Genomic DNA, 15,574 nt, shown 5'->3' with positions numbered 1-15,574 from the left:
ACACACACCCCTACATACTCAAAAGGGGTCACTGAAACATAATCAGAAACTCATTCACTTCCACCCTAATATTCAATTGGTACGGTGCCTATAAAAATTATTCAACCCTTTAGAAGTTTTCATGTTTTATTGTTTTACAACATTGAATCAAAGTGGATTTGATTTGACCCTTTTTTGATACTGACCAACAGAAAAAGACTCATTCGTGTCAAAGTGAAAACAGATCTCTACAAAATGATCTAAATAAATCACAAATATGAAACACAAAATAATTGATTGCACAAGTATTCAAACCCTTTAATATGACACACCAAATCATCACTGGTGCAGCCAACTGGGTTTTAGAAGTCACATAATTTAGTTAAATGGAGATGACCAGTGTGCAGTCAAGATGATTCAATTGATTAGAGTAAAAATTCAACTGTATTTGGAAGGTCCAACTCCTGGTGAGTCAGTATCCTGGCAAAAACTACACCATGTAGACAGAACATTCCAAGCAACTCCATGAAAAGATTATTGAAAAGGACACATCAGGAGATGGATACAAGAAAATTTCCAAGTCACCAAATATCCCTTGGATAAGTCAATCATCAAGAAATGCAAAGAATATGGCACATTTGTAAATCTGCCTAGAGCAGACCGTCCTCAAAACCTGAGTGCCCCTGCACGAAAGGGACGACTGAAGGAGGCCATGAAGAGACCTATAACAACTCTGGAGGAGTTACAAGCTTCAGGAGCTGAGATGGAAGAGACTGTGCATACAGCAGTTGCCCAGTGAAAGCCACTGTTGAAAAAAAGTCACATGAAATCTTGGCTGGAGTTTGCCAGAAGGCATGTGGGAGACTCTGAAGTCATTTGGAAAAAGGTTTTGAGGTATAATGATCTTTTTGGCCATCAGACTAAATGCTCTGTTTGGCATAAGCCTAACACCAGACATCACCGAAAATACACCATCTCTACTATGAAGCAGGGTGGTGGCTTCATCATGTTGTGGGAATGCTTCACTGCAGCAGCCCCTGGAAGTCTTGTGAAGGTAGAGGGTAAAATGAATGCAGCAAAATACAGGGAAATCCTGGAGGAAAACCTGATGCAGTCTGCAAGAGAACTGCGACTTGGGAGAGGATTGGTTTTCCAGCAAGACAATGACACCAAGCCAAAGCTACACAGGAACGGCTTAAAAACAACAAAGTTAATGTCCTGGAGTGGCCAAGTCAGAGTCCAGAACTCAATCTAATTGAGAATTTGTGGATTGACTTGAAAAGGGCTGTTCATTCATAATCCCCATGCAATCTGACAGAGCTTGAGCAATTATGTAAAGAAGAATGGGGAAAAACTGCAGGGCCCAGATGTGCAAAGCTGATAGAGACCGATCCACACAGACAAGGCTGTAATTGATGTCAAGGCGCTTCTACTAAATACTGACTTGAAGGGGGTGAATAACTATGCATTCAACTAATTTTTGTTTAATAACTGTACATTTAGACCAATTTGTAGAAATTTGTTTACTTCTTAATACGAAAGAACTTTTTCTGTTGATCAGTGTCAAAAAAAGCCAAATCAAATCCACTGTGATTCAAAGTTGTAAAACAACAAAACATGAAAACTGCCAAGGGGATTGATACTTTTTATTGGTACTGTATCTTTGTCTTCAGCTAATCATCATCGAAGACTTGCTATTACATACTAAATCTGATTGATCATTACCACTGAAAAACATTCAGTGTTTTTAGGAAAAATAAATGGCAATAAAATTAAATCTGGGCAGCCATTACCGTGTGTCCCTGGAATGTCTTGATAGGCCTATCTGCACCTAGTTTGCAGACATGGATGCACATGTCCGTGCTGCAAGAAGCAAATGTGTTGTTGCTTTGCCAATCAACATCTAGTGCTGGCGCTGTAAATATAAAGCAGAGAAGAGAAACATATTGGTAAATAGTACAAACTGCACCCATGTAGAAATATTTGTCCCAATCTTTCAAACACTGAAAAAAGATAAATTCACTCAGGTTTCTAATTATAAAATCAAAAATATGTAGAAATATTTAGGAAGAGAGGAAATGCCAATTAACATTTTTTCTAAATAATTGACTATAATATTAGTGATGATTAATAGCTAGTTGATTTTCATTAGAAAGCTCCTTTTTGTAAACTGTTTAATGTGATTAAAATTTGAAATACAATTTGAACACCAAATCAGTAATCAAAATACCTTTAGATTCCACCACTTAATGTTGTTTGTGTGTCTTCCTGATCAAATAGCTTGATTAAAATAATTCTTAGTAAAGAACGATTGAGGCTAGTGGGAGGCTGGTGCAGAAATTGCAGGAGTCCTGGAAGAGGTTTTTAAAATGTCCTTAGACACAGGTGAGGTGCCAAACGACCGGGGGATAGCTACCGTTGTTCCATTGTTCAAGAAAAGGTTTAAGAATAAACTGGGAAATTATAGGCTTGTAAGTCTGACATTAGTAGTGGGTAATTTATTGAAAGCTATTCTAAGAGACAGGATATACAAGTATTTGGATAGACAGATGCTGATTAGGGATAGTCAACGTGGCTTTGCGCACGGTAGGTCAAGTCCAACCTATCGTAGAGTTTTTCCAAGATGGTTAGCAGGGACGTTGATGAAGGAAACACAGTGGATGTTGTCCACTTTGACAAAGTCCCACATGGAGGTTGGTCTGAAGGTTCATTCACTCGGCATTTAGGATGAAGTAATAAACTGAATTCAATATTGGATTAGTGAGAGAAGCCAGAGTGGGTGCCTTTCTAATTGGAGGCTTGTGTCTGGAGGTGTGCTGCAGGAGCGGTGCTGGGACCACTGTTGTTTCTCATTTATATTAATAATTAGGATGACAAAGAGGTAAACCAGATAAGCAAATATATAGCTGAACCCACATCTGGGGGCATAATGGACAAGAGGAAGGCTATCAAAGCTTGCAGTTGGATCTGAGCCAGCTGGAAAAATAGGTTGAAAAATCGCAGAAGGAATTTAATTCAGGCAAGTGTATGGTGTTGCACTTTGAAAGAACAAACCAGAGTGAGACTTACACAGTGAATGGTAGTGTAGTAGAACAGAAGGATTTGGGAATACAGATTCATAATTCCCTGAAAGTCACGTACAGTAGTTAGGATATTATGTTGAAGTAGTATGAAACCTTGGTGAGGCCAAATTTTGAGTTTTGTGTGCAGCTGTGGTCACCTACCCACAGGACAGGTATCAATAAGATTGAAAGAGTGTAGAGAAAATTTACAAGGATGCTGCTGGGACTTGAGTATCTGAGTTATAGGGAAAGGATTTAGGACTTTCTTGCCTGGAGCGTAAGAGAATGAGGAGAGATTTGACAGAAATACAATATGATAGGGTAAATGCAAGTAGGCCTTTTTCACCTAGGTTGGATAGAGTAGAACTAGAGATCATAAGACCATAAGACCTAGGAGCAGAAGTAGGCCATTTGGCCCATCAAGTCTGCTCCGCCATTCAATCATGGGTTGATCCACTTCATCCAGTCATCCCCACTCCCCTGCTTTCACCAGACACCCTTTGATGCCCTGGCTAATCAAGAACTTACCTATCTCTGCCTTAAATACGCCCAGTGACTTGGCCTCCACAGCTGCTCGTGGCAACAAATTCCACAGATTTACCACCTCTGACTTAAGTAATTTCTCTGCATCTCAGTCCTAAAAGGACATCCTTCAATCCTGAAGTCATGCCCTCTTGTCCTAGAATCCCCTACCATAGGAAATAACTTTGCCATATCTGATCTGATCAGGCCTTTTAACATTCGGAATGTTTCTATGAGATCCCCCCTCATCCTGAACTCCAGGGAATACAGCCCAAGAGCTGCCAGATGTTCCTCATATGGTAACCCTCTCATTCCTGGAATCATTCTCGTGAATCTTCTCTGAACCCTCTCCAATGTCAGTATATCCTTTCTAAAATAAGAAGCCCAGAATTGCACACAATACTCCAAGTGTGGTCTCACAAGTGCCTTATAGAGCCTCAACACCACAACCCGGCTCTTATATTCTATACCTCTAGAAATAAATGCTAACATTGCATTTGCTTTCTTCACAACCGACTCAACCTGCAGGTTAACCTTTAGGGTATGTTGCACAAGGACTCCCAAGTCTCCTTGCATCTCTGCATTCTGAATTCTCTCCCCATCTAAATAATAGTCTGCCCATTTTATTTCTTCCACCAAAGTGCATGATCATACACTTTCCAACATTATATTTCATTTGCCACTTCTTTGCCCATTCCCCTAAACTATGTAAGTCTCTCTGCAGGCTCTCTGTTTCCTCAACACTACCCACTCCTCCACCTTTGTACATCGTAAAAAGTAACGGTCCCAACATCGACCCCTGTGGAACTCCACTGGTAACCGGCAGCCAGCCAGAATAGGATCCCTTTATTCTCACTCTCTGTTTTCTGCCGACCAGCCAATGCTCCACCCACGCTAGTAACTTCCCTGTAATTCCATGGGCTCTTACCTTGCTAAGCAGCCTCATGTGCGGCACCTTGTCAAAGGCCTTCTGAAAATCCAAGTACAACACACCTACTGCATCTCCTTTGTCTACCCTGCTTGTAATTTCCTCAAAGAATTGCAGTAGGTTAACAGTGAAGGGTGAAAGGTGAAATATTTAAGGGGAACCTGAGGGGGAACTACTTCACTCAGAGAATGGTGCGAGTGTGGAACAAGCTGCCAGTGGAAGTTGTGGTTAAAGGTCCAATAACATTTAAGAGAAGCAACACACATCAAAGTTGCTGGTGAACGCAGCAGGCCAGGCAGCATCTCTAGGAAGAGGTACAGTCAACGTTTTAGGCCAAGACCCTGCGACTAGTCCTGACGAAGGGTCTCAGCCTGAAATGTCGACTGTACCTCTTCCAAGAGATGCTGCCTGGCCTGCTGCATTCACCAGCAACTTTGATGTGTGTTGCTTGAATTTCCAGCATCTGCAGAATTCCTGTTGTTAACATTTAAGAGAAATTTGGTTAAGTACAAGTCGACCACCAAGAATCCGGCGATCAGTAATCCAGTTCGATTGCCGCTAGGACATAATTTTCGCTAGCCTAACTTTAAATTTCCCACATCACTACACCAACCTATCGCAACTGTTTTGGTGGTGCCATTAGCAGGATTAGCTGTTGGCACAGTCTTTAAACGAAGGAAGTCATTTCTCTGTTTTATTCTGCTTTTATTTTTATAACCTGTGCTTATCTAGCCCCAGTCATGTCTTCATTGAATAAAGGAAGTGTGGTGTAAAGCACAAATACCATATGTTATCTATACAAAATAAAGTGGAAGTTCTGAAAAAACTCGACAACGGTGTGTCTGTGAAAAGCTTATGCGACTTGTATAAAGAAACAAAAAGTTGCTCCAGTTCTTTGCTGACAGCGAATCAAAAAAAAACAGATGTGTTTAAGGAAAACAATGAAAGATGGAAGATCTCCACGAGGTAAAGTTCTCATAAAGTGGTTTAAACTCCACGTCAGCGAAGGTGCAGACTGTCAATCCTGATGACCCCCACTTTCAGACACAGTTGTACAATCCAACCCTTCACTTTAGCAGTGGCAATTGCCAACTTGCTGATCTAAGTAAATACAGACATCTTGTAAAGTATCTTGCCTGTACTGTACTTCAATAATTTATTCTTCCTTGTCATTTGTCATTTTTGGGTTTTTTTTTATTATCTAAGGGTGAGGTGATCATCAAGTGGGTTAGAGGTGTTTATTTATTTAATCCTTTCCTAACAGGTCCCAAACATTCTGGATGTGTGTTGGTCAACTTATACTTAGATGTGTGGGCTATGGTCCAGGTGCAGGTTGATTGGACAAGGTAGAATAATAGCTTGGCATGGGCTAGACAGCTTGAATGACTCGTTTCTATGTTTTAGAGTTCCACCACTCCAATCAAAACTAAAAGATAAATCAGCTGGATTTCGCTAAAAATACCAACTCATGATCAAACATTGATGAAAATCTACATTACATTCCTCTTTTTTAGTTTTTCCAAGTTCAACATTCTCTGCACAACTTTCTGGGCTGAATTGATCACCATCACAAGGCGAACAATAACTAAAACTCTCCCATTTTGGATAGTATTTTTCTGAAGTTCCTGGATGCACGCTTCAGGATGGCAACTGTTACAATACAAAGGCAAGCTGAATATTAACAAAATGACTTCAAATATATATTTGGAAAAAAGTTAACCAAAGAAACCTGTATCAGTCTACTTTTCTCAAAAAAAAAACACGCTGCCATAACTGCTCTGAAAACTTATAACAAACTATCTAGGAGTTTGGATTACATATCAACTGACATGCATTTTCTTTGATTAAATTTTGATTATACACTGATTTATAAACCAAAATTATCTACCAATGATTAAGGCTGGCTTAAAGTAAATTCTAAAGAAGAGACAGCTTTTTCTGCTCTCAGATCACCACCTGCCAGTGGTTAAACCATAGAGTCTTGCAAAGTAGCCCTGGCTAGACTTCACTTGGTAGCTCAGCTCACAGCATGTTAATGTAGCATTGTAAGGCACAAGGCTTCCAAACTAAAGTAACAATATCCGTTTTAAAAAGAGATATAAAGTAAAGTAGTTGAATCAAATAAAAAAGCTGTACCTCTCCCAGTAGCCAATGGTTCACTTTCATTTAAAATTAAGTTGCTGCACTGCACTGATATACAAGTTGATTTCCCAACCTGACAACTATTAAAACTATGGCCATTGGTTGGGTTGAGTTGTTCTCCAATCTTGGCAATTCACTTGCAAATGTTTCATCACCATACAAGGAGACAACATCAGAGTGCTGTTAACTGTGGTGTCAAGGGCTTTCGGTTTAACGCTCAGTCTGAAGAAAGCAATGATCCCCTCCTGAAACCGCCTCATGGCATTTACAATCCACCTCGGATCACCATTGACAACCACCCTCCCATCACAGTTGAGCAGTTCACCTACTATAGTAGTAACAGGTGTTGACAATTGACTCGCCAGAGCCAGCAGTCCCTCAAGCACCTCCAGAAACGTGGAAGAACCACCAGCTGCATAATCCAGGTGTACAGGGCTGCCCTCGTCACAACTCTGTTATACGGCTTCGAAGCCTGGGCCTTGTACTGCAAGCAAATCCGGTTGCTCAAGCGCTTTCATCAGCACCGCCTCCACTCCATGATGGGTATCGGCTAGCAGGATCGTGTCGTCAACAACGAGGTCCTGGAGAAGGCTCAACTTCCAAGCACTGAAGCCACTTTACTGCAAAAGCAGCTTCGCTGGCCAGGCCACGTGTCCCGCACGGACAACTCCAGGTTATTGACAGCAGTACTCTACAGAGAACTCTCTTAGGGCAAGAGAGATCATGATGCCCTGCGCAAGAGGTACAAAGATCAACTTAAGCAGCAGGCTAATACTGAGGTCATCGAGTGGCAGCAGTTGGCTTGTGGCAGAGACCAACGATCCACTGAGCAACCAAGAATTTTGAGGAATCTGAAAGAGCAACTGCTGAAGAGGAGACGCAGGAAGGATCCTAATACCTACATCCTAGCTGTTCCCGTGTCCCTACTGTTGACCCAGAATTGGCCTCTACAGTCACCAACGATCGTGCCATCATTCCCAAGGGCTCTTCTTCCCTCCTGATCTTCACAAGTGAAGAATAAGGCAGCCATCCACCCATCTGTACATTCTCTGAGTGCGTGGTCTTAATATGCTCATTAATCAGTTGATTGGTCATCATTAGAGAGACTCATTTGTGATGAAGGGAGGAAGTCTCGTCGCTGATTAATTGTGTGGCGAACTTCGTGCATTATGGTCTGGAATTTTGCCTGTTAACAAATAGGATCAAGGTCTACATGACTGTTTACAGAATTGTTCTTGGAAAACAATGCTTCTAGGAATTCTCTTGTATGCTGCATGTTTGCCTGCACTATGACATTCACTGATGCCCAATCGAATTTGTGCCCCTCTTGATCTTCATGGATAGAGATGGGAAAGCTGATCATGCCACTGAACAGCCAGTTGATGTTCATGGATCCTTGTGGATAGTTTTCTCCCAGTTTGGCCAACATACTATTTGCTGCGGTACCCGCATTCGATTTTGTAGACCACATTGGTCTTGTCCAATAGCTTGGTTCGTTCTTTTGGTCTGCAAAGTACTCTCTTCAATGTTGCTGCGGCTTATGTTCAACAAAATTCTACGTTCTTGGAGCAGTTGGGCCATAATTTCCAAGACATCTCAAATGTATGGAAAGCCAACACATTTGGTAGCTCCTTGGTTAATTAACAGATGATATCTTCTTGTATGGTGATGAAATATTTGCAGGTAAACTGCTAAGATCAGAGAACAATTCAACTCAACTATCAACCACCCGAGCTATATATTTTCCAAATTATTTCCACTGTGGCCATTTATGCTGCCCTACTTGACTCAATCAGCGTAGATGGTAGGAGGGGAATTGCCATAGCTGGCTTGTCTCCAACCAGCAACAAAGTTTGGTAGTTTTCCTGGAAAATGTGGTTGTATGCCAACAGAAGTAATAATATTGATGGAAGATCTGCTCGGTATTTTTTTCTATTTTACAGTCTTCAAAAAGTTTTACAATACTTAATTTTAAATGTATGAAGCATCGCTATTAATCTTGCCATTCAGCAATAATCATTGCCAGGCAACTAATTCAAAACTATTTCATTTGTGGTAACTGCAAAAATGTTGCCAAATTGTCTGTCTTTTTTTAAAATACATTAATTTTCATTTTTAATTATTTTTCAACATGTACTTAAAACTTTACAACAGATAAAACAAGTGAAAAGTTCTAAACCTATTGCAGAAATGCTGCCAGCAAATTCTTGGTTGCAGTCCAAAAGCACATCAGGAGATAGCTGAGATTTCCCCAAAAGTTACAAATGGGAATCTACAGCACACCGAAGCTGTGTAAGTTCACATCTTACAGCTGATTATGAGTTTGGTTCAACAATTTCAGTTTTTTAGGATAATTATAGGGTTTCTTTGATTTTGTAAATTAATCACATTTAAAAACTTAACAATATCATTTTCTAGTGCATAACTAGAACTGTAAGCACTTTAAAAGATGGTTGTGGTGGGGTGGGGGGGGGGAGAAGACAGACGCATCAAGCAATTAAACATCAAACAATATTGCTCAGATAAAATGGTTGATACCATGACCATGATTCAGGGCTGATACTCAAAATTTGAAAGTAATTTGTTTTATAAAGGGTAGTATTATAATGATTATTCAGTGAACTGGGAAAAAAATAACAAGTACACATATCATATCTGACATGGCTTACTATAGCAAACAGATATTTCTGACTGACGGAAAAATCAGTTTGCAGACTTTTCTTTATGTATTCCATGGACTACCTGTATTTATGCTGATTAATTTCTATGTCACTGTTGTGTGTAAGAATTTTCAATTACAGAAGTAATTTTTGACTTTTTATTCTATAACTGCAGTTCTAACAATCATCTATCTTTGCAACAAATTGCTTAACCATTTGAAAGGAAGCCTTGAAAATTTATAACAACTCTTCACTTTTGAACAGAAAAGTATGTGATTTGAGAAGATGTGCAATGTTAGAATCCTCCACCAAAGTTCATGAATATCTCTACATCATCATTCAAAAATGAAAATTCAACTATTCAACAAGAAGGGAAAACGTTTAGTAGCTCCTATGAGTATCCTGTGCTAAGATTTCTGGAAGCTTACCGGAGTGAAAAGGAAATTGCTGCTTGGCCTCTCCTGTATGGGCATCCCAAATAATTGTTGTCTGCAAAAATCATAACTCAATGATTAGTTCAGTGGTGTACAACAATTTTGTTTTGCCAAACGAGGCCAGACTGAATTCAAATCACCTTTACATGTTTTAGTTTAATCAAATATAACAGGTCACTTACATAAAGAACAAATTTTCAAATTAATTAACTACTTGGTTATTTTCAGATGTTCGTCACCATAATTTCCTGGAAATCGTTTTTTTAAAGCCATTACCAGTTCAGGACACTGAATAGCAGGCTCGGTATTTGATGCTACTAGCATTTCATTATGGAATTTGTTCCATCCAATTTAAAAAATATAGCAACTTACAAAGTATGCTTAAGCATTTGGCATCGTTGACTTCCATTTTAAAATAAAATCTTCCAGTTTTCTCATTTTGACTTCTCTCCAAATTGAGCTTAGCCAAGTGCAACCAAGTTTATTTTACATTAAGTAATTTTCTGATTGGTTATACTTCAGTTCATGAGAACCTTACATTTCACAACTGTAAATTGAAACAGTACATTTCTCTACAGCCCGTGGAATCTTAAAATGCGCATGTAAAGTTTTCTTTTGCTAAAGCTAAAAATTTATGGAGTACATTGACAAAGTCCAGTATTTATTACAGAAAAATGAAGTTAATGTGAACTAGGTTTTACTTCTTGTGATGACAGTTCTGAAAGTGAATTTGCATTAAGGCCCATAAAGAAAATGCTATGAGAAAAGTATCTGAGTTCCAATATCCTCCACCCTCATGATCTCGGTTTTAATTTTGCCAAGTAGACTCTCTGGCCTTGAATAGATCACCATAATTTTTACAAGTTTCCAATCTAAGCCATTGAAAATGTGGTCTGGCAACATTTTCATTCACCTGATACTCTGAATACAAATTCTCCATGTATGCCTTGATTTTGTTAATTTTTGAGTAATTTTTGTTAATTAAGCCCAGTGACAGATGATTTAGTGACTACCAAATAAGACTGGACTGCTACTGGAATATACTCAATTAAAATCACACTCAGTAGCAGTATAGTTGGTGATCTGAACTTGCAAACCAAGCAGAACAGCAGTCTACCCAGTCCTCACAAGTGTGTTTGATGCTTCTATACAGGCCAGAAATAGCCCACATACATGTTAGATATCTATTTAGTAGCATGAAGCACATACAAAAAAACTGTCAATTTAAGTGCTAAATAAGAATTTGCAATTGCTTGCACTGAAGTCAGAATCTTACCTTATCCACTCCTGCACTAAGAATAAAATTTCCTTTCTTGTTCCATTTTAATGCAAATATAGGTCCTTTATGTTGGCCTAAGGTACTAGCAAGATTACCTTAACAAAGAGACCAAAAAAAAGAGATTATTAAGAATGAAAGCAGGCACAAAGAGTTACTTGCTCTCCATTGTTGATTCTTACAGTGAAGTAGCAGCTACTCTACTTGTGTGCCAAATGTACGTCGTAGGTACGGCGTAGCAACATAACTACGCTGTACTCTACGCCAAACCCTACGCCGTAGCCTGACGCGCACCTCTCCCAAAATGTAACTACGCGTCGCGGCAGCGCAGACCTCAACAACTGTGATTGGTCCGCTTGGCAGCATCGCATTTCTTCCTACCCTGCAATAGTTTCCCATTGGGTGACTGAAGGGCAGGGAAGGAACTCTGGCTGCAATGCTTTCCATAAGCTTTACAAACCTCCGAAATTATGGAGGACCCTGTGCTTGACGCCAGTTTGTAGCTAGCTGCTACAGCCTGTTGACTTCCACTTGAAGCTAAAACTCAAATGGTGATTGCCAGTCTCTGAGTATCAGGTGTCCCCTGCTTTCCAAACGTTCTCTTTACGACCTTTCGCTTTTACGAAAGACCTACATTAGCACATTTTCGTTAACCGAAAGAGGATTTTCGCTCTTACGAAAAAAGACGCTCTCTTTAAACTTGTGTTTACCCCGAGAAAGACTACCACGACCAAGAAGCCTTGCGCGGGCAGGTGTGTGCGAATGCATGTACCTGTGCATGCGTGACGTGCGTGTATGTGTGAATATGTGATGTGCATATGCCGATTTTTTTTTCAACAAATCGATTTTGGCTCAAACTTCCCGGTTCTGTTAAGTGAAACTACACTGTACATACAGAAAATTCACCCTCCTTCAGTTTCAGTCGCCATTGTTTAAAGTTTGAGTTTCTTCGTGTTGCGCTTCAACACGAAGAAACCCACAGTGGCACAGAAACCCCACCGCCAACTAGCGTTTTGGCCATGAATTGCAGAGCGACACAGACACATCAACGCACAAGTACAAATGCTCACAACGCTGTAGCCCACTTGCACAGGCTACGGCGTAAGCTAGTACACACAAGTATAAATCAGCCTTTAGCCTTAGCCAAGTCCTGAAGGGAAGAGCTGGTAAGACTTTGCCTGCCTATAGTAACGAAAGAATCAATTCAGTGTCTTTGACAATCTCCATGGTTTAGATACATCACCATAGACATTTTCTGTCAGAAAAATACAGTGAATGATGCATCTCATATTTCCCATGAGGTCACCCTCCACCCTAGGGAGCTGACTTTTCAGCGAATTGAGCTCACTCCATTGTGCACTGTGAGCAAACAGCACGTTATGAGCTCCACAGTATGTGGCTTGTAACACTGCAGAAGAACCATCACTAATCAAACTATTCAGGTACAATATTGACACATTTCCAAAATATCTGGAAAAATACCCATGCACATATCCTGCCCAAAAGAGTTCAAATACAATCCAGCCAATTACTGTTCCATTAGTCTATAATCAATCAACCACATGATGAAAGGTGTTATGAACCAGTACTTATTCAAAGTCTTCTCATTCAACCACGGTTTGGGTTTCAGTAGGACAACTGCTACTTATTGTAGGCCTAACTACAGACAAGAAAACTGAAATCCAAAAACTAGAAGATCAATGGTACTGACCTTCACTAAATGCAGCGACAAGAAATTTTGTAAAATTAATGTGAATGGATATCGGGGAAAGCAGTTGACTGGATGGAAACGTACTTAGCACAGAGAAAGGTGACTGACTGTTGGTGGGCAAGTGTCTCAGTCAGAGGACACCCCTGTAAAAGCTTCTCAACTTTTTGTCCAGGACCCACCCATCTTCAGCAATGAGCTTTTCTCCATCAGAACAATAACCCTCAATAATTACAAAATATAGATCATGTAACAAGTTCTAAACAACATTCAGGTTTCGACTGAATTTACTCTACTTCATAAAACAACCACAGGTTCGGGCAATAGCTAAGTTTATGGATCTAGTGACATTACATGTAGTTATATAGACACGTAATGTCATTACAGGTCTACATCATTACAATGCAATGCACCTGAACTGTGAATATGCTACATTAACATCTACATTAACAATCCAGATTAAACAGCAAACAAATACTGATGGAATATATTTGTCATAGGACAAGGAATTTTCTGGCCAAAGCTCTTATAAACATATAAAGAAAGATCAAAATGCAATGGTGCCAAAATGAAGTGATTCTACACTAGGCATTAAAAAAACAAAATAAATGAAAGCACTTGGAAGGCTTTTATACTCTTTCCAAGAGTTAGCACAAAAATAACATCAAGTTCTCCCTTGCCAACCAACACCTGAGAGAGGATAGACTACAAAGAAATAAGTGAGAGTTGGCATTGATTCAATGGGCTAAAGCGCCACCCTTTCTGTCACCTAAAAATAATCCATATGAATGTCTCACACAACAATAATGCAAGGGATAAAAATAATATTGGATCAAATAAATCCTGAAGTTGTACATGTTGTTTACTCACCATCTTTTGTCCATATTCGTGCAAATCCATCATATGAACCTGTTGCCAGAAGTGTGCCTTCACTCTAAGGCAATGGAGATTAACAATTAATGCAATAAACAAATCTACAAAAAATGTACATATACATTAAATGGCTGAGTAATAACTAACTGGAAGATGGTTAATTCAATCCTAAATCTATCTAAAACAATTTCAGTTAGTTGGTGCTGGGACAACCAAAACATCAGTGGATTAGGAAGAGATGAATCAGTCAACACCTTTTATAATTAACGTAATCCAGTAGCCTTTGCTGAAGAGCATGGTGATCAAGCACAAATATTGGTCTGTACACGTTTTGCCCATCTACACAAATCCCATTAATCCACACTAGATCCACGTTCTTTTATAAACACAAGAGATTCTGAAAACGCTGGAAATCTTCAAAATCAGAATTAACATCACTGGCATTTTGTCATGAAATTTGTTGTTTTGCAGCAGCAGTACACTGAAATATATAATAATAAAATCTATAAATTGCATCATGTATTATATATCAAATAAGAACATTAAATTACAAACGTTTGTAAATAAGTAGTGCAAAAGGAGAGCAAGAGGTACCGAGGTAGTGTTCATGGGTTCAATGTCCATTCAGGAATATCATGGCAGAAGAGAGGTAACTGTTCCTCAAGTGTGGAGTGTGCCTCTTCAGACTCCTGTAGCTCCTCCTTGATGATAGAAACAAGAAGAGGACATGTCCTGTGTGTTGGGGTCCTTAATAATGAATGCCACCTTTTTGAGGCATCGCTTTTTTAACATGTCCTTGATACTGAAGAGGCTAGTGCCCATGAGTTTGCAACTTAGTGCAGATTTTTCCAGTCCTGTGCAGTCACCCCTCCAAACCAGGTGGCAATGCATCAGTTAAAATGCTCTGCACTGTACATCTGAAGAAATTTTTGAGAGTCTTTGGTGCCAAACCAAGTCCCTTCAAACTCTTAATGTAATATAGCTGCCGTTGAGCCTTCTTTGTAATTGCATAGATCACAGCCATTCATGATGTCAGGTTTCGTGTTGTAGGAAGTAATGGCAAACCCTGCAAACCCTTCCAGAGCTGTACAACTTCAACTGGAATTGCTTTCTCGCTCTTAAAATAGCCTTCCATAGGTCGTGCCTGGTCTTTTTGTATAGTTCTGGATCACCAGTCTTGAATACCTCAGATCTATACCTTAGCAGACTATGAATATCCTGGTTCATCCAGTTTCTGGTTTAGGCATTCCAGTATGTCCTCAAAGGCACACATTCATCCACCCAGATCTTAATGAAGTCAGTGACAATAGAGGCATATTCATTTAGATTCAGAGATGAATACCTGAATATCGTCCAGTCCACCAACTCAATGCAGTCCTGCAAGCACTCCGTCTCCCTTGATCGTATCTTCTTGGTCCTCACCACTGGTGCTGTGGTTTTCAGTCTCTGCCTGTACACCAGAAGTAGAAGTACAGCCAGGCGATCGGACTTACTAAAGTGCGGGTGTGTAATAGCATGGTAAGCATTCTTGATGGTGCTCAAGTGTGTTAGCTCCTCCAGTAACATGTTGGTGGTAGTTTTTCAGAGACTTCTTTAAGTTGGTCTGGTTGAAATCCCCTACAATGATAGGGAAGCCATCAGGATGCATTGTTTAGTGATTGCTGATGCTCAGCTTCTCCAGTGCCTGCCTGACGTTGATCAGAGGTGGAATGTACACTGCTATAAGGAAGATGGCAGAAAACTCCATCAGCAGATAAAATGGACAACACTTGACCGATACACATTCCAGGTGAGGTGAGCAGGACTGAGACACACTCAGAATGCTAGATGAACTCAGCAAGTCAGACAGCAGCTATGGAGGAGAATAAACAGTCAACGTTTCAGACCAAGACTGCATCAGGAATGGAAAGGAAGCGGGAAGAAGTCAGAATAAGGAGGTGGGAGAGTAGGAGTACAAGCTGGCAGGGGATAGATGAGACCGGGTGAAGGA

At 40.0% G+C, this 15,574-nt stretch overlaps 1 protein-coding gene across 3 annotated transcripts in view; it reads right to left on the bottom strand.

Moving 5' to 3' along the window:
• The window catches only part of tbl1xr1a (TBL1X/Y related 1a), a 177,432-nt gene that overhangs the window by 32,798 nt on the left and 129,060 nt on the right, over window positions 1-15,574 (bottom strand). For all 3 annotated transcript variants that reach the window (XM_063045776.1, XM_063045775.1, XM_063045773.1), the window contains 4 exons: window positions 13,582-13,645; window positions 11,004-11,101; window positions 9,722-9,782; window positions 1,773-1,894 (listed from right to left, as the gene is read on the bottom strand). In XM_063045776.1, coding sequence (XP_062901846.1) covers window positions 1,773-1,894; window positions 9,722-9,782; window positions 11,004-11,101; window positions 13,582-13,645 — 345 coding nt within the window. The remainder of the gene's footprint in view (window positions 1-1,772; window positions 1,895-9,721; window positions 9,783-11,003; window positions 11,102-13,581; window positions 13,646-15,574) is intronic.

The sequence above is a fragment of the Mobula hypostoma genome, chromosome 4, assembly GCF_963921235.1.
Source record: "Mobula hypostoma chromosome 4, sMobHyp1.1, whole genome shotgun sequence".
Taxonomy (NCBI): Eukaryota; Metazoa; Chordata; class Chondrichthyes; order Myliobatiformes; family Myliobatidae; genus Mobula; species Mobula hypostoma.
Note: the sequence above shows the minus strand (reverse complement) of the source record. Positions and strands in the feature narration are given on the sequence as shown.